Source organism: Haemaphysalis longicornis, unplaced genomic scaffold (genome assembly GCF_048455015.1).
Source record: "Haemaphysalis longicornis isolate Haplotype H1 unplaced genomic scaffold, Haemaphysalis longicornis Haplotype H1 scaffold_29, whole genome shotgun sequence".
Lineage (NCBI taxonomy): Eukaryota > Metazoa > Arthropoda > Arachnida > Ixodida > Ixodidae > Haemaphysalis > Haemaphysalis longicornis.
Genome location: NW_027526331.1, coordinates 2,647,563 through 2,667,118, shown reverse-complemented (window position 1 = coordinate 2,667,118; position 19,556 = coordinate 2,647,563). Strand labels below are relative to the sequence as shown.

The 19,556-nt window shown below is 51.0% G+C and overlaps 1 protein-coding gene across 2 annotated transcripts in view; it reads right to left on the bottom strand.

The window, feature by feature from the left end:
- Nucleotides 1-225: 225 nt before the first annotated feature.
- The window catches only part of LOC144173118 (transformation/transcription domain-associated protein-like), a 141,123-nt gene continuing 121,792 nt past the window's right edge, over nt 226-19,556 (bottom strand). For both annotated transcript variants that reach the window (XM_077701631.1, XM_077701632.1), the window contains exons 38-49: nt 18,624-19,297; nt 16,336-16,443; nt 13,829-13,962; nt 12,281-12,588; nt 11,136-11,225; nt 10,934-11,027; nt 10,736-10,843; nt 8,613-9,053; nt 5,044-5,185; nt 1,955-2,151; nt 1,743-1,851; nt 226-496 (exon numbers count right to left, since the gene is read on the bottom strand). In XM_077701631.1, the coding sequence (XP_077557757.1) occupies nt 387-496; nt 1,743-1,851; nt 1,955-2,151; nt 5,044-5,185; nt 8,613-9,053; nt 10,736-10,843; nt 10,934-11,027; nt 11,136-11,225; nt 12,281-12,588; nt 13,829-13,962; nt 16,336-16,443; nt 18,624-19,297 (2,515 nt within the window). In that variant the 3' untranslated portion in view covers nt 226-386. The remainder of the gene's footprint in view (nt 497-1,742; nt 1,852-1,954; nt 2,152-5,043; nt 5,186-8,612; nt 9,054-10,735; nt 10,844-10,933; nt 11,028-11,135; nt 11,226-12,280; nt 12,589-13,828; nt 13,963-16,335; nt 16,444-18,623; nt 19,298-19,556) is intronic.

Sequence of the window (19,556 nt, the reverse complement as noted above, 5' to 3'; positions counted from 1 at the left end):
GCACACATCCAGGTGCCAGTAAATGCCATGCACTGAGCAGAAAAATGGCAGACCAGTGTTCATCCCATCTGGTTGCCTCGTTCTTTTTGCGCTGGTACCATGTCGAAGTTGGGGGAGCGCCAAATGCCCGCCAACACAGTGCTGTCTAAGTCAACACGTCCGTTACCCACTTTTGCTGCTGGCACAGTGGAGGTTGTGTAGCAAGGACACACAGTGAGCCAACCGTACTGTACAAAACAACAAGGGCAGCCTTGCTTTAATGTCAGGAAAAATAACATTAGTAACAGGGATGAGCACATGATGAGACACGGTGCCGCACAGCACGGGCAGCAGCCATGCAACGGAGGTGAGCGAGTGATGAGGGGGCGCCCAGCAGAGGGGGCAGATCACAGCCACGGGTGCCAGGCTGGGTCCATCCGACAGAGGTTGTCGTGGCTGTTGGCAGCCGCAACCAGCGTGCTGACCTTGCTGTCGGCACCGTCAAATGTGGCCAGCGCTGATGGGGGGGGGGGGGGAGAGGGAGGGGAGAAGGAAGGCACTCATCACTCAATGTCTCACCAACAAACAAGCTGTGGTGCAAGATAGTCGACCCTAAACTAGGTGCCCAAGGTGGAACCAAAAAAGAAATTCGTTGCTGTATGGCAAGCCACATCTATTACAGATAGCTGCTAGCTTAATAAGAGCTCCCTTCTGGCTTGTGGCAGGGCTGCACCTTTTATCTCATCCTGTTAAGCACCGCACGGCGGCATCCAACCTTTGGAAAGGCAAGGCAAACGCACTTGCATTAACATAAAATGGCAAGGGCCCGACCGAACAGTAAAACTATTTCATTTTTTTTGTTTTGACACTATGAAGAAAGATTGCAATGACAATGAGAGCTGGTGACGGCGCATGCATCCCCACGCAGTGCACTAAAGCTGCATTTCGAGGCAAAGTTTGCGCGTTGCCGCAGCCCAGATCCACTCCCAAGACCTGTGAAACCATGCCACCTCACGGAGACCAGAAAAATGTAACAAGTGACCCGAGCGTTAGTCCTTTAGGGGGTCCACCGTGTCGTGCCACGCTGTGAGTGACGGGACAAAAATACCGCCCTTGCATATAATCCGCACCCCCACTTGCAGCCCGCGGGAAAGAAAAAAAAAATCCTCGCGTATTGCCCGCACATTTGATACAGGAAAGGCTGCACTAAAGCTGGTGCTCAAGCAACACATCACATACTGTGCAGACAGAATAAGCATGTATCTAGCAAGTAGAGTATACACTGACTGCAAAGCGAAAGTCACAATTCACTCACTCTCGCTGGAGCTATCACTTGAGCCGCAGTCCTCACTGTTGTACACAAGGTCATTTTCACGGCACAACGCGCATTGCCGTGAAGCTGCACTAAAGGAAAGACCTCACATATTATCTGCACCCCACTTTGCCACTGAAATTTTCACATTTTTGCTGCAGGTTATACGCACAAAAATACGGTAAGTCCCTGCTGCTCCCTGCACAATGCGGCCGGCACTAGGTGTCATCTCACAGTTGACTGACATTTTACGGCACCGCTTCAGAGCAGTGAGGAAAAAAAAAAAAAAGTGGATTGGCTTTGGCATCTCACTGGGGCTCTTTTAGAACCCAGCAGAGGTCACTGCAAGGACAAACACAAGTGCTAAAGACAGTGCAACTGCTCTGCTGCAGCCATGCACCCAAGGGGGAAGGAGAGCTTCCTCCTCCCTCTAGGAGGCGGAGCCACTCACTCTGTAGCCGCGTCATGACCGCACTGACGGCCTTGGAGACCATGCCGATGAGGAGCTCGCCCTCCATGTCCTGTGGCGTCGACCCGGGGGCCAGGCTGTCATCTTGCTTCTGCATGAGGGAGGGAGAGAGCAGCACTGCTTCAGCTCCCCCGCCTACACACACACGCACACAGGGGAACAATCCCCCCCCTGGCAGACGGCCACAGTAGTACCTTCTTGTGCCAGGCGATCATCTCGTCGCGCAGCACGGCCCGCAGCAGAGCCTGCACCTTGAAGCTGGGCTGGGCGATGCAGCGGGCGGTGGCGATCATGCCGGCCGTCATGGGGCCCGCCACCCCGATGCTGGTCATGAACTCGGACAGGTTGGGCGTCAGCCGGAAGGGCACGGGCCGGTTCGCGTCCAGGTCCCCTGTAAGGGCGGGAGGTCAGCCGACGGAAGGGACGGTGACAGGGCTACAGAGGAGTGCAGCCCGAGTTTACATTTTCCTTTATTGACACGCCCACTTTGCCCATTAGGCGTCATAGTAGGCGGGGAACAGATGATCAACATCACACACGTTTTCTCATACATGAAAAGGTGGGAGAACAACCATTTTAGGGGGACTCACCTGATGACATAACCCGCGGGCTTAGAAACCATTTCGCTACGATAGGAAAATTTTTACAGATCCGTGAAGAGGTTCCTAATGGCCTAGTTTGCCTGTTTTAGTATTATATTGATTCTGCACTGAAATAAAAAATAAACAAGACATTTTAGTTTAGTTATTTTGCACCAGATGGCGCTATCTGTGTAGCAAGCGAGTGCATCAGTTTTTTATTTCAGTACAGAAGTGATACATTTATAAGACAAGCAAACCAGGCCGTTCGGAACATCTTCATGAAACCTTGTATTTTAACCACTCCTGCAATAGCCCTTACCCCCGTATTCAGAAAGCAAGCATCTTATGCTGTAATTAAGGGCGCCTTTCGTAAGTGCCCGAAAAGGATCAGAATAAGAAAAGGCCTCCGCACATTTTAGAAACCTTCCTTGAGGTGCCCTTATGAAAGGCGCCCTGTTTGGAGCACGCTAGGCTCCTGCGAACAAGACCAGCACGCGACGCGCCAATCCGCGTACGGAGTGTGGCCGCGACTTGACTCTTTCATTAATAGGAAAGGACGCTCCTGTGATGCCAGCTTCAAAGCGCTCGGATCAGCCAGCTCCGTTGGTGGCCAGTACGCGTAGAGAACTTTAGACTTAACATCGCAGCCAATATTTGATCCTTACTTGCACTGCGGCCGCGCATGTCTATCCTTTGCGTAAATTTTCACCACAGTATCATCCCCTTTCTCGTATGCGTAAATTGGTTGCATCCTGGGAAGTGGCAGCAAACTGTAGCCGCACCTACCGGCGTCGTTCTATGCGCGAGGCAGCGCCATGGTGCCAACGCTGGCACATCGCTCACCAGCCGCGCCGGTGTGCGGGTGTAAACACGGCTGCGTCCAGGCGGCAGGGGGGTGCACAGATCATTTTTACACGCAGAGTGCTTCATTCTTTACTGCTTTATCAATTTCTTTATCAACTGTTTACTGCTTTATCAACCTCCGCATCACCCCAATGTTGTTTCTTGCAGGCCATTACCGCTCTTACCACCTGCCTCTGATTATCGGTCTTTCAAAGCCACGTTTGCCGCTTCGTTCTTTTCCTTCCCAACTTTTCTTTAATTGTTGCCTCGCACTACCATTCGTTTCGCTTCCCCTTGCCATAGCCACATTCTCACTTTTTCCCCTCTCAATTTGCTCAGCTGCGTCAGCCTTCCCAGTTTATCTCGCGCACACAGGCGCAGGGCTGGTGGGTTAGCACCAGATAGTTAGGCACACAGCTAACGACTAGTGCAGATGCTGAAAAATTTCCTTCTTTTTTTTTTAATACGAACGAGGGATTTCAGTTAGGGGTTTTCAAATTCTACGAGAATGCGCTACATATGCAGTGTAGACCATTTATGACATAACTTCTTATACTACGGGACTGGATATAGCGGAGGTTCTTGTGACCACCAGTTTGCCTCACATAGCATACAATGCATAAGCATGTCGTTTGAAACTCAGTAGGCTGAAGCGCAATACCATTTATAGTGCAATTTTTTGTCAAGTCAGCTGGTTGACCGACGCAGCTAGGGCATCATTTCAGGGTCACGAGAAATAAAAAGAAGACGGAATTAGCCATACGACGCAGCGCGCGCTCTCTGCTCTCCTCTATCTTCGACACACAAAAGAAAAAAAAAAAGCACCCTTTATTTCCCGTGTTCTGTTTGCACTCAAATGATAACCACAACTGTCCTTGCTTGACACACCTTGGAAGATAGTGATCCCCCTTCCCCTTCCCCCCCTCCGCGTGCGAAGTTGTTTCTATTAGAACATTGTGCAGATAAGCTACCGAACTTTCCCTTTAAGAACATGTGGAGATAGTGAACTGTGACACAGGAAGTTTCCACTTCCTGTGCGTTGGGCTGATAAACAACCGCCTTTGGCATCACAAACGAGAGGTGAGGTGAAAAAAAAAAAAAATCCCGCTTGCGTTCTCATCACATTGTCCCACAGCATCCGTTCATAGATGCCAAAAAATTAGCTATGCTCCCTCAAAACACAAGCAAAGGAAGTTACACATGCACTCACACTTTGTCAGCAACTGATGTAAAAAAAAAAAAAAAAAGGACGAAATAAAGACCGTGCCTTGGTTTTTAAGAGCTTTTCATTTGAGTGATGATAAACAAAGAATGATTGAAAGGTAGGCAGCGATATAATAGGATTCGCGCATGTTTTGCCTATAGTGCAGTATCGCTAATATTACGCAGTTCTGCAGCTCCTGTGACATACATTATAAGCAGTCTACTTTTGTAGTTATTTAAATAAGTTCTTGGACCACCTATCATGCGTGACTGTCTGCTAGGGTGACATATACCTGTCCTCCGATCAAATTGAGCTTTCACGAGGCCCCTTGAAAGTCGTATCACGAAAGTTCCACTGTACCTAAGTTATTCTAAACTACAAGCCAATTTAAAGTCTAGACTGTGTCTTGTGACCGCGACTCATCAAAGCAAGGTCTAGACTGCTTGCTTGCTTTGACTGCGACTGCGCACAAGCAGGCCACACTGGATCGTTCGGTTTTCTGGTCAGGATGAGGGGGGCAAGTGCTCGAAGTGCCAAATACCATGCTTGGCAGCCTCCAAATGATTAGGACAGGTCTGAGGTGCATGGGAGGAGGCTGGGGAAGAGCGGGTAATGCCCTTCCGTTCCCTCCCATCATCCCCCCCTGAATGCTCACCGGAGATGTCGTCCACGTCGAACTTGAAGTAGGAGAGGTTCATGAGCCCCGAGTCCTGGTGCAGGTACATCATGTCCGGGTTCAGCCTCGTCAGGTGCATCACAAACTCCGCAAAGCCCGCCAGTGACAGCTGCAGCGTGAACTGCACAGAAACAGAGAGGAGAAATGAGGCACAGGGTGTGTCACCGCTGCCGCCCTCTTCCTGAGACTTATAAATAACGCAACGGGGCTTTTTCACGAGACAGTTGACATGCTCGTCTGCAAGGGAGAAGGCAAACCAAGACAGGGGTTAACTCTTTCGTTACGGATTTTAAGTGCTTCCACAAAACGTTTTTTTTCTCTTGAGCTACTGGACACACGTAGCCTTGCTATGCATGAAATTGTAGCTTATAGATTGCTCTTCCAAACACAAAGCAGCAGTTTTGATAAAGGTACAATTACTTACAGTTTATTCGTCAAGTAATCAGAAAAAAGCCCCCAAGAAAAGTTTACGAAAAACACAAATCGGCACTTTTACCGAGACTAAAAATTATTTCAGGTATTTTAAGATATACAAATTGTTCCTACGTTCCTTGGCTATGATTCAATATATACATCAACAGTGTACACCAAGTTTTGGATTTTTGAGGACCCGTCAACCTAGCGCAACTGACGGCTGTGCCACGCTGCGAGGGCACTCAAGGGTGAGTAGGTCTCTGTAAAATGTGCATCCAAGTACCGTACTTACCCGATTCTAACGCGCACTTTTTTTCCGGAAAAATAGGTCCAGAAATCGCATGCGTGTTAGAATCGGATACGAAACCGAAACCGAAACAGCGGAAATTTCATCCCACCCATCGCCATCGCCATGTCAAGATGGCGCTAAAGCTTTTAGCAACGATTTTTCGGACGCAGGAAGCATAGGCGCCTAGGCTTTTCTATCGGCATTCACACAAATCGTCAAATCGTTCCACTTGCGCGCTTGATAACAGCAATGGCAGCAGCGGCTCTCACGCGTTCAAAACGAGCGGTCGGCTGAAGCGTGCGCCTCTGGAGAAGCTGGCGGGATGGGCGTGTGAGGCGTGGGCAACGATCCCATCTACCATGGTTGAACGTTAGTTCAGAAGTGTGGCATCGCAAACGTGCTTGACGGCACCGAGGACGAGATGTTGTGGTCAGCGGAGAGCGACGAGGAGTGAGATAAGTGAGATTACTTTGGGAAATAAATCACCCGTTTCTCTCGCATTCGTTTTTCTTGCTCACACAGTTCCGTGCGCGCTACAATCAGAGGTGCAAGTTATTTAGTTTTTTTGTCAGGAAAATCAGGTGCGCATTAGAATCAAGTACGGTATACTCTTTTGTCTCTTCGCACAAAATTCTTATCAGTTGGGTGGTAAAAAACAAGAAAAAAAAATCGAGCGCTTTCGCCAAGCGTTGCACCTGAACCCTGCAGCGTTAATCTGACACGAGTGCCAGGTTATCTTGAAAGTGAGAGCGCGATACGGCGCGGTGCATTTGGCAAAATATCCCGGCCGTACGTTCTCGAGACCCTAAACACAAAATCAAAACCGCAGTCGTCAGATAAGAAGCACGTTTTGTTTATAAATACAGCGCGGAGTCGCAACGAAATTACCTGCCAGCGCTTGTTGAAGTGCGAGGCACCTGAACCGGAGCTTCGTCGTCCTAACTGAAATCTGAAGATCCCACATCATTGCTTGACCCCTCACTGCTGCTGGAATCAGAAAAATCGACAGTAGGAGCTGCCGAAGTGCTTGCTACAGCAGTCAGACTGTGCGGAGCGTGGCGTGAACCGACGCCATTTTTCCTCCTCCTCCCCTCCCCCTTCGGTTCAAATTTCTCTTGCTACACCGCCACCACACGAGACACATAAACAAACGAAACCGAAATTGAAAGAGAAGTTGCCAATGAACACACCAGATGGCGATAGTTGTCTGTGGAGCGCGGGTTTCAGATTTTGCGGTATATTTAAAATCATCGAACGCCGGCTTCCGATTGCCTATGGTGCCGTCGTGAAAGAGTTAAGGTTTGGTGATTAGCACTCGAAAGAAAGCAGCCTCTGCCGTGTACCGTACTTACCCGATTCTAACGCGCAATTTTTCCCCGGAAAAATAGGCCGAAAAATCGCATGCGCGTTAGAATTGGATACAAAACCGAAACTGCCAAAACAGCTGAAATTTCGTCCCCCCCATCGCCATCGCCATCTCAAGATGGCGTCAAAGCTTTTAGCAACAATTTTTTGGACCTAGGCACCTAGGCTTTTCTATCGGCGTTCACACAAATCGTCAAATCGTTCCACTTGCGCGCTTGATAACAGCAATGGCAGCAGTAGCAACGAAGGTGCGCCGCTTCCACGAGTGGCTTACGAGCGGCACTCACGCGTTCAAAACGAGTGGTCGCCTGAAGTGTGCGCCTCTGGAGAAGCTCGCGGGATGGGCGTGCGAGACGTGAGTCACGATCCCATCGACCACAATTGAACGTTCGTTCAGAAGTGTGGCATCGCGAACGTGCTTGGCGGCACCGATGACGAGATGTTGTGGTCAGCGGAAGGCGACAAGGAGCTCTCAGAGAGCAACGAGAAGTGAGGTGAGTGAGATTACTTTGAGGAATAAATCACCCGTTCCTCTCACATTCGTTTTTCTTGCTCACAAAGTTCCGTGCGCGTTACAATCGGAGGTGCAAGTTTTCTAGGTTTTTTGCCTGGAAAATCGGGTGCGCGTTAGAATCGAGTAAGTATGGTATTGGTGGCTTGCACCGGAGTCATCCAGTCGGGGAGACGACGAACTCTGGGTGGAGCATACATGCAAACAATGGCACGCGATGTAAGCCCCTTCCGTTCTTTGAGCTGTACAAAAGGCATTGCACTGGAGAAATTAATGCTGGCAGGGGTCGTCCCCTTGCGGACTAGCACCGAGGTTCCAGAGGGAGCATCTAAACTTTTGATACAACCTGCTTTTTGGAAAAGACAGTGGGCATAAGAAGTCCAGACAACAGCCACAAGCACTGAATTTCGCTCTCCGGTAGCACCGTTCGTGTGCAGACTAGGGAGGAACACACTGTTTCTAACAAGCTCTGCCTTTTGTTGCTACGGTGTACACCTTGGGAATGTCCACCTTGGGTCCTCTTAACAATTTCTATTGCCTGTGGTGTGGCAACCTGTTTTCAGAGAACGCAGCGATGTCAGACAGCATGGAATTACAGCTGGTCATCACCCTAGTGAGGTCCGATGAGGAAGGATCAATGACACAGTTCATCAAGCATGTTGGCTACCGTGCTGAGTGGAGAACAACCACGTGCCTCAAGGGGCAAAGTTTTGGTGCCCAGCAAATCCTTGCTAGGGTAAAACATGCCCAGAGAACTTGATAAGCACTGGAACTACACTTCCTTGAAGTTCAGGTATTTCACTTTACACCTGGGCTATGAGGCCCACAGTAGTGGAGGGCTCTGGATTCGTTTCGACAACCTGAGGACCTTTAACAAGCACCCAAACGTCTACACACGGGCGTTTTTCACTCTCCACCTCCATCTGGAAAAGGAGTTACGGCGGCCAAGAACCCTTCCCGCGGGAGTACCTGCTTGCGGAAGGTCCAGTAGTGGGTGGGCGCCTGGAAGGTGGCCAGGGCCCAGTCGCGCAGCAGCTGCCGGGGCACCATGGAGGCCTGGACGTCGCGCAGCACGTCGCGCAGCACCTGGTGGCTGGCCTGCGAGCCGCGCGCCTGCACGGCGGCCAGCCGCTCGTAGTAGCGCCCCACGGGGGCCTCGTGCTCCACGCCCCGCTGGGCGCAGCGCCGCTGGTACACCTGCAGCAGCGACACCGAGGCCGGGTTGTCCTCGACCAGGCGCATCTGGGGGCTGACGGCCACCACGCGCGGCACGGCCAGGTGCAGCAGGCGGCGGGCCGTCTCCTTCTGCTTGTCCAGCTGGTGGTTGAGCATGCGCAGCAGCTGCAGCACCCGCTCCTCCCGCCGGGCGTCGCTCAGGCACGCGTCGTTCACCACCAGGTATGGGTAGATCTGGGAGGAGCAGGGGGGGGCCCTCGGTAAGCCGATCTCAGAGTGGGCTGTGGGGAGAACTGAAACAGGCCCCCCACACTAACACACGAGTGGCGAAACAAGCACCCCCAAGGTGCGGGTAATCAGTGGGGCTCTTTGATTTAGTCTTGCACTCGTGAAAAGCAAATGCCCGATTGCTTCTCGTGGGGGTCCATGGCGAGTCCAAGATTGAGGAACGAAGAGCCCGCAGCGAGGGTATGACAAGTGTGGTGCACGGAACCACCACCAAAGGAATCTGCGCAGTCCTGCTTTCGCTTCGTGCATGCAACATGGCAAGTTGACACTGCAACCCATTCTCTTTTGATGCCCCCACAGACAATGTCCTCCTGGCTGCCTGGGTGAGTTTGTATCTGGGCGAGCTGGTGCGCTGCATAAATTGAACAGCACTGAGACAGGAGAGTAACAAACTTGGGTGCTCATGTCTGTTAAGGCCCGTTCTCACTTGCGACAAAAGCAAGCCCAAGCGACAGAAATTCGGTCGCTTTGTCACACGGCGATCGTTTCTGTCGTTTGGTCTGGACCAATTTTTGTCGCCACGACAGAAATCGTGTTGCTTCGTTGCAAGTGTGAACAGGCCTTTACTCCTCCCTCTGTCTGAGCGCGCTTCAATTCATGCTGTCTTAGCATTACCTCAAGGCAATCAGCTTGGGCCTAAAATGACATGTGCGCATCAACAGTGGTGCACTAGTAAGGGCAGAGTGGGCTGTGCAGGCAGGGCCTGACAACTTGCGCTAATAGGGTGGGGCACACCTACAGCGGCATTCTCATTACCTCCAGACCAGCCAATCCTGGAGAAGTTCAAGCTGACCATTACTGCAGACATCCCAATTTTGCTAGCGGTGTGGATGAATTAACTTACAGAGCAGTTTTCAACCTCATCTTCAGCTCCGTTCTGGCAGGAAATAATAAGCTGTAGCTGGAAGTTTGCGCTTCACTTCACGGTTGCAGCCAGCGCTGCGTTTCCACTGCTGCCTGTGCAGGGTGTATCGATAAGGGTTTAAGCGCACCTGCTAAAAGTGAAGTACATTTTTTCATTCAGTAAACTCCTCAAGATGTTCACACTTAAGAATAGCCGGAAATTCCAATGTAGAAAAATTTCGATGTGATGAAGTATAAGTTCACGAATTTTACCCACTCCGCCACATCGAGGTTTTACTGTACTAGGCAGTTGCAAGGCATCACTAGAACAAAAGTGCAAACTACAGACACGTGTCTGACATGAAGTGACACCAATGCTGGTGTTGTTTCCATGCATGTCCACGCCTCCAGTTTGCACTCGAGTTTCAGTAACACCCACCACAATTTCGACACAAATGAGCTCATGGCAGCCCAGGTAGGGCACAACCAGTCGCTCTCTTATTGTGCTAACTGCACACAAGCGCGAAATTTGCCACTGAACCCGACCACTCATCATTTGCTTTTACCAACTGGGCCTGTGGGTGAGCTCAGTGCAGTCTGAGCGGAAGCAAAGGACAACACTGCTGAACCGGTTACCCACATTTAAGTTCACCTTGACTTCGAGGCAAGTTACAGGGGTGACTCGGTAACTGCGTGGTCTGTCTTCTGTTGCCCCCTCAACCCCAGTCCCCGACTGGGTAGCAGCAGCTGTGGCCACAAAGCGAGCCCATCCTCCCTTTCCCTACCTTTCCATTCTGTCCGCGGATGTAGAGCCTCCTGGCGGCCGTGTTGTGCTTCTGCACGATTTCCACCCGAGGCATGAAGCGGGCAATGCGCACGTAGTAGTGGTTGTGCTGCACAGAAAAAAAGGGGGGGCTGTGTCACACACTCTCGTGCACCACAGGGGGTGACGACCTCAATGGGCGACCGCACTGTACACTCACCTTGGGCAGGAGGAATTCCCCGGGCAGAGCCACATCGGCTGTCTGCTGGGAGAAGTTGCTCAGGAAGCGGCACTTCTCCTCGATCAGCAGCGACCTGCCAAGGACACCACTGGGATCACACTGGGCTCGCACTGGGCTCACACTGAGGCACAAGAACATGAGGGTGCCCCTTTGCCAAACCCCGCCATTCACTAGCGCTCACTTGGGCAGCAGCTTGGTCTTGGCCTCGAGGATCTTGATCCACTTCTTCAGCTTGTTGATCAGGTTGTGCAGCTTCATAGCCCCCGGCACACTGAAACGAGGCAAAGTGCACTCAGCACTGCATGGCAGCACACACACAGAGCTGATGCTTACAATGCTACTTAAAGCTCGACAAATTCATGGATGACGTACACTCGCCTCTTCATGGTAGATACCAGGTTGGCACTATTTTCCTCGACTTCTCCAAAGCTGTCACCCATGTTACCACCAGCTTCTAACCAAACTCTCCAGGCTAATTTTCTAACATTTTGTCATGGGTTAAGGACTTTCTTTCACCTTGAACACAGTTCATGTTCACTAACAATTGTACCCCTTCTTTCAAACATGTCAAGTCTGGAGTTCCCCAGGGTAGCATGCTAGGTACCCTACTGTTTCTTGTCCCAAATTAAAATTTTGGTGATGACTGTGTGATTAATCCATTAATTTCCTATGACAATCACCCTAAAGCTTTGCAAACTGATCTGAATGAAATCACACGACGAACGACGAATGGCCCAACACCAGGGGAAACTTTTGATAAGGCTATGCTTGAGCATCAACAGACACAGATAAACCTAGAAGCAATAAAATGCGAGCCCTGCTAACACGCTTGTGCAGAACACCGAAGGTTGACACAGCCCTCCTGGTGTGATTTCTATACTCAGCTTAATCATCAAAAAACACCTATCTGTTTTATGACCACCAGCAGCATGCTCCTGCTGCAACAGTAAGTCAGCTCAATCTGAGCTGACTGACCGCAAGCATTCCCTGCAAACAAGTGCAGAATAGGCAGACCAGAGCCAGTGCGCAAGGGTTTAAAAGAACACAGGCCTGCGATGTTAATCGTGTGATTGCCTCGATCATCGGGAACGCTTATGGAGAGAGTGACCGCAACAAATGTGCAAAGTACAACAAGAATGCAAGCAAGGAGATCATCATGCAAACACTTTAATAAAAGTCCTGCTCCCCAAAGTTGTAACTGTGACTGCGCAATGAGCAAATAAAGCGTACAGCTCCAAGTCGCACGATTTCATTTTCACCCTAATGAGAGCTAACCTTCCTCCAATACAGGAGACGTTGCACTGCATACGTAGTCTCGGAACTCACGTGAAGTCGAAGTCGGTGGTGAACTGGCCCTTCATCTTCTGGAAGACCGGGTCCTGGGCGGTGGCCTGGGCACGGCGTGCCAGCGACTCGGAGGCGGCGCTCGAGAAGGTGGTGGTGACGGAGGAGACGTTCTCGATGCCCACCCCAAAGGTGGAAACGAGCTTCTTGAGGAAGTTGAGCGTGTGCGGGGTCACGGTGGCGTCGGCCACGGCGCCCCGGTTCTCAAAGGCTACCGCGTAGCACTTGGCCAGCCCCTGGCGCAGCTGCCGAAGAACCTCCTCGTACCAGTTCTCCCGGAACCACACCATCTGCACACGAACGTGGAGAGCTTTGTCCGACCAGTCTCCACTCTAAGACTCCTCCCCAGAAAACGATTTGATACCACCTTTTGCACACCGCCAAGCACCCATCCCCAGTTTTCTCCACATGACAGGAGCTTTTTTGCACGCGATTCGTGCGCGTTGGCATTGCGCACGCGATATTTTCCCACCCGCGTCGGCGATTCCGCACCCACCTGTGCCACGGTCAATATATTCTTACACTACAGTCACTACAGTGAACCAGAATATTCTTACACCGTGGCCCCGGTCAGAAAATGACGCACGACATGCGTGACAGTGGAAGGAGCCTGACAACTTGCGGCAGTTTCAAAGCGCTCGACACATCCGGTTGGCTCTGCCGGAAATGTTTAGGCTTAGCACTCCGGCAGATATTTCATGGGCGCTTTCACTAGCAGCGCGGATGATGTTTTATAGCACCGTTTTCGTCCACATTATTAGCTCATTTACCAAACAAGAAACTTCGTGCGTGCTTTCAGCAGCATTTTAAAGAGCGGTTAGAAGCGGTCGCTCGAGCGCCCTGCACCACTTTGCGACCGAAGCCGCTGCCATGTTGCCGCGGCCGGTCGCGCCGCGCACAGCATGCGAGTGGTTTTGCGTCGGCGTCAGCACGCCTGTGGAGTGCGCGGCGCGTTTTCGCGGGCAGAAAACAATAGCCCGGCCATCCCTGGAGAAAGAGCGACAAAGAGGGGAGAGAGCCCGTATGTCACCGCGGCTTTCTCGCTTGGCAGTCGGGCGCCTCGCCGACTCAATCGTATCATCCGCCGGGCCGTGTAAGTTCTTTCGTAAGAGCCAAAATTTTTCCCATTGCAAAGAATGCAATTTCGCCAGGACTTCACAGAAATTCGTATCATCCCGAAATTCGTATCACCCAGAAAAGTATCATCGAGATTCCACTGTATATAGCTAATTTGAGCAAAGTTTGCATTAAAAGTGGAGTCAGTATAATTCTGACGAGGCAATCTTTCGAATGAACCAAACTTGTGCTTTGTCTGCAAGGCCCCTTGCAAAGCATGGCCTCAACTTCCCCTGCGTATTCGTGAAAAGCACATTCCCAAGAAAAGCACATTCCAAAGTTCCCCTTCTCATCGGCTTCATCATGTTTGCAGCAATCAATTCAAAACAGGGCTTTTTCGCACTCCACGACATCGTGTGGGGGCAAAAAGGGTTCCCTCCAGCAGTGGTTGAATGGCCCCTCCTCCCCACTGACCTGGTCAACGATGCCCTCGAGGGAGGACAGCACGGTGGGGTGCAGGTCCCGCTGCAGGTGCATGATCTTGGAGCAGCGCCACATGGAGGGTGTCGCCCGGATTGGCCCCGCCGCGTCCGCCTGCGCACTGTCCCCTGCACAACCAAGATCCGCTTAGACCCAGGATCTGCTCAGACACAATATCCAAGGCCGGGTGACAAAGAACCTTCACCACGTAAGACGTGCTACAGCCAACGCTCACACCCCGGGTGAGTGCCAAGCACCTGCAGGCGAGCTCTTTTGGCTGTGAAACATAACACACCGCATTTACACGATTGTAGGTCGACCCCTTTTTTCCAAGTTTGACAATCCAATGTTGGAGGGTCGACTTAGAATAGAAATCGAACTTTGTGCCACTTGTAACGGCAAGAGAAATGAGAAATCAGGGGTGCTACGAGCTGGGGATAGCGTAACACCCTCATTTCCATGGTTACGGTCGAAGTGTAGTGTTTACCATTCCATACATTCTAGCGTCAATAAAGCTGATGCTGACTTGAAAGTTGGCGTTCCTGACCTGTGCGCTTTGTCCACCGTACCTACAGCAGCTAACCTTCCACCAGCGCAATCGGAAGTGTACTGATTGTGATATTGTTGCGTCTTAGTAGACGGAGGTGTAGACAGCAGGATGGTGATGTACCTATTTATTAGGTGTAGCGCTACACCGAAGAGTAGAGGCAGCACGGCGAGGCTCAGCTAAGATGGCTGAATCAGTCTGGCCCGCGAGCGGTGGACCCACACATTTTCGTCGTCGTCTTCAAAAACCTGGTTGGCCAAGAAGCACGGAACGTAGCACTAACTGGGGATTGAACTTTGCACGGCGATCGCACACATCGCAAGCAGGGCATCGCGGCTTGACAAATATCCACGTGACAATATAATTGTGCTATGTCAGTGCCATGCATTGATTCAAGGGATTCGGTAATACTCATTTTGTTTATTAGAGACGAACAAAACGCTTCTTGAATGCGAGTAACGTACTCACGAATCAAAGGAAATTGCGAGCGGCCGCTAGTGTCAGCCACCATGTTTGTTTTGATATCGAGCGGCAGTGCCGCTGCCGGTAGCTTCGATGGGGATCATTTCGCAGCGAATGTGTTCTCATGATTGGGAATAATAAAGTTTAGTTTCCAGCTCAACCCACAGCGCATGGCTATTCTGCATGCTTATACAAAAGCTGTTCTTTTTTAACATCTACTATGTGCACGCCAACCGCACAGCTCTTGAGGGAGCATCGATCATGGATGGAACAGCCACCGTATGGGGGGTATTGGTAGTTGACGGAAGAGCATCACATTGTGATACGATTTTCTAGGTGGCCGCGTTGCCGCGAGTTCTTGTGTCACCACTGTGTTGTGCTGAATCGTCCTGTCGGTCATGAGTGCTCTGGGCCGTCACCCCCGGAATGTTTTGAAATGATTTTCCGGGGTTACGCCTGGGCCCGAAGAACTCTCTCGGCGCTTGTTTACAGCAGCGTTCAATCGAGCTGCTTTCTACGCTCGCCTCTTTCTTTCTTTCTTTCTTTCTTTTTTTTTGAGAGAGAGAGAGAGAGATGCATTTTTTTTTAAGAAGAGGGAGGGGGGTCGACCTACATTCGAATCGACTTACAATCGTGTAAATACGGTATACTAATTTTTTGTGCATGGACAGGGCGCCAAGAAAAAGAAGCCATGTCGGGAAAACTGAATCTTGCGGTAAAGCCAACGTTCTGGTGAATGCTTCGTATGTCTCAATCGAATGTAGGTAGTTAAACCTCGCTACAGAGACAATTGAATGGGAATGGTTTGGTTGGTTTTCCTATGTTCACCATGTTAGCAACACCGCATACAAGAGACAGGTTTCCCGTGTCCCTTGAGTGTCTCTTGTAACGACGTTTTACTGTCAGGGAAAAAAAATACTGAAATTGGCCACTAGGACGGTCATGTCATTACACCAATATTCATTTACTGGTCATTGTTCACAGTGAAATTGTAAACGTTAGGGAATTCCCGTCTGCTGCCAATACACGCCCGACTATACAAAGGGAGTACGGCTACAGAGAGCGCCTGCAACTCTTATTTAATCAAAACTATCCCAAAACAAATTTCATGGCTATTAGACGCTAAGATGACTCTGACATTATGCTGAGTTTCATCTACTTTTCATACAATTACGTAGTTCACAAGAAAAGTTGTAACTATTGCAGAATTCCCATCTGCTGTCAATACACTGCCGTCTACGGGAGGGAAAACGAACAGCCCCATGTTTGTTCACTAGACTAAAGCTCGAGTCCTCCCAAGTTTCATCCAGCTAATTAACTAGCGACTGTTTTCAATCACACATAACAAACAAACACGTTTTGTCTCTTCTGCTTCTTAAAATGAAATTGTTTGCTCTACCACCATTCAAAGCACACCACCGTCTCCTCGAACCAAAGGCATGTGACAACAGAGTACCGAGCAAGCAGGCAGGGGAGAGGGGGTGCTGCTCACCGGCCTGCGGGGAAGCTGCCTCAGCGGGCGGCTGCGATGGGGTGGCTCCTCCGGCACTCTGGGCGGGTGTCCTGACTTCGTCGCTGCTCTTGTCAGCACAGGACAGGTCTGGACAGCACCCACCAACCAGTTTTCATCTGTTCGGCAGGTGAACAAGCGTCCCCAAAAGCCTACCCCATTTTCCCGACAACTTCACACGCACAGTGCCTGCCATATTCCAGCACAGCCAGAACACTTGGCATGGAGTCCTCTCTAATTATGTCGCCAAGTGTCCAGTTTTTTTCTTTAGCTCCTCGCCTTTTATGATGCACCCCCCCCCCCCCCCCCCCCCCCCCCAAATGAGCCAAATGAGCGCACAGGTTTTAAACAATACACTCATACGTGAGGACAACACATCACGCACTAAAGTAAGTTAACTTCAACTTCATTCCTGATATGAGAATGCCAGAAATAATATTCAGGGATGTGAAGGAAACTGGGTTACCGATTACCAACATTGGTTACTCGTTACTAATTAGACTCAAAATTCCTACTGCTTCTGGCCAGGTTGGCTTTATTAACAAAATACCAAAACATATATGAGCTAGCATTTGCCCCATACTCTCTTCATATTCATTACCATCATGTTGCACCCTACAGGAACAGAGAATGGGAAAAGTAATTCCCATTTTGAAGTCTGGGGAACGCTCTTTGTCACTCAACTAACGTCCTATCATTAACTACCAACATTTGCAAACTCCTGGCACATACGATACACACCCAAGCTATTAGCTACCTGGAGGATCATAAACGTTGCACATAAAAGCCAGCACGGTTTTTGCAGAGGATTGATACTCGTGTGACACAAAGCTCGCCGAATTCATTCATGACATGCATTCATCTCTGAACGGTAGATCCCAGGTTGACACTATTTTTCTTGACTTTTCTACAGCTTCTGACATTGTTCCTTATTGCCAGCTTCTAACAAAACTTTCTAGGCTTAATATTCTAGCTTTTTGTCATGGGTAAACCACTTCCTTTCATCTCGAACACAGTTCAGTCTGCAAACAATTGTACCCCTTCTTTCAAACATGTCATGTCCAGAGTTCCCTAGGGTAGCGAACTTGGTCCCCTACTGTTCCCAATAAATGTTGATCACTTTGGTCCATGTTCTCACTGCCAATAGGAATTAGTGTTTGCATTACTAACAACAAACTTTTCCAGCCCAGGCTGTACCGTATTTACTCGCGTAATCCTCGCACTCGCGTAATCCTCGCACCCCTAATGTGAGCCACCAAAACTTGGATTTTTTCGTTCCTCGCATAATCCTCGCACCCCCAACTTTGCAGCGGCGAAAGTTGCCTGCTCGCAAACCCGCATGGTGCACGCGCTCGCCAACGCGCGCCCTCCCCCGCCGCCTCTCCGTTCGGCGGAGAGCGCTGTGTATCCAAGGCCATCCAGGCGCCCTAACAACCTGCATGGCTACTCCCTAACAGGCGCCCTAACACGCTACTCACACTCTCTTTGAGCCGGTTTCGCGCATGTTTCGCGTGCGCGCAACTAGACGGTATTCGTGCAGCCCGCTGTCGTGTCGCCGTCGTGGTCCCGTCGTTGAGCGGCAGCAGTCAGTGAGTCACTCGCGTCAGTGGTGGACAGCTCGCTGCCATTTTGAGAACTTTTTGATCTCTGTTTTGTGCTTGGTGCCGCTTCGCCATGGGGAGGAACGCCAGCTACACAGCCGCTTTCAAATTGAAAGCGAAAGAGTACGCGATCGAACACGGCAACCGTGCCGCAGGCAGGCACTTCGGCGTCACCGACTTCAGCGTGCGTTACTGGAGTAGGGCACGCACGTACGACGACGAGATAGCAGGAGATAGGGCGCAAGCCAGAAAGCAAAGGCGGCAATTTCATGATCGCTGATCGACGGAAGACTGTTTACGTCGTAAATAATAAAATAAAAAGAAATAGCTGCTGTTGGCAACACTGAGCTTACATATACAAAAAACGACCGCTACATTTAGCGGGATTGGCATAAGGCAAATTGACAACACTGTGCACCGGATTTTTTTTTCCCCGCGTAATTCTCGCACCCCTAACTTTGCATTGACTTTTCCGAAAAAAAAGTGCGAGGATTATGCGAGTAAATACAGTATATTGATTTGCAATTTGAGTCTTATTGATTTTGTCGTTTTTTTCACCGCATCAAGCCATTACCGTCGCACATGTGTGACCCTCCCCCCTACGTAATACCCCTTCCCTCGGAGGGAGGTGTAGCAGCAGCAGCAGCAGCAGCGGGGGTGGTCACTCACATCGCTCGCGCTGCTCGATCTTGAGGGTGAGGTAGAGGGTGCGGATGGGGAAGTAGACGGCCTGCGGGAAGACGCGGCCGACCTGCACCAGCAGGTTGAGCAGCTGGCGGCCCTCGGGGCGCACCAGGCAGGTGAGCAGCTGGGGCACCCAGGGCAGCCACTGGAGCGGGGGCACACCCGCATTGTACTTGTCCACCGCCTCGGCCAGCAGGCCCTGCTCCGAGTCGTAGGTGAGCAGCCAGAGCACCTTGGCCAGGTACTTGCGCGCCTTGGGCTCGTTCTGGTGCCGGCAGGCGTGCAGGAAGCAGGTGAGCGCCGACACGGCCAGCGGCAGCTGCCGGGCGTCCCAGCGGTCGCGCCCAAACAGCCCCTCCAGGTAGTCGCCCCACAGGGCCCACGCCTTGACCAGCGTGTCGTGCATCTGGACGGCCGCGCTCAGGGCCTTGTTGGCCTCGTCCGAGCGGCCCATCTGAGCCAGGAAGAGGCCCTTGAGCGCGTAGAACTCGGCCGTCATGTCCTTGGCGAAGTACTTGAGGTTGGTCGACTCGATCACGTCCAGGCCCTCCTGCAGCTCGTTCTTGCCCGCCACGCTGGACATCTGCAGGTAGCACTTGACCTGCTGCCGGATCTTCTGGAAGCAGTCCACGATGGGCACGCTCGGGATGGTGTGGATCCTGGACAGGGAGGAGGAGGAATGGAAGCTCAACTCAGGTGGCCTGTAGTTGCCACTGAACACAGAAGCTAGTTTTGTCTAACTGCCTTTCATGCATTTGCTATGGCCCATCTTGAGAGGTCAGGGATGGTCTCTGAAAGGAAAGAAGTTGAAAGGGCAAAGTTCTTTGTGCACAATGCCATGTCCCATGACACAAAGGCCCACCTAACCAAGCTGTGCTCAAACCGTAGAAGCATGGCAATGGCCCCATCCCCCAATGT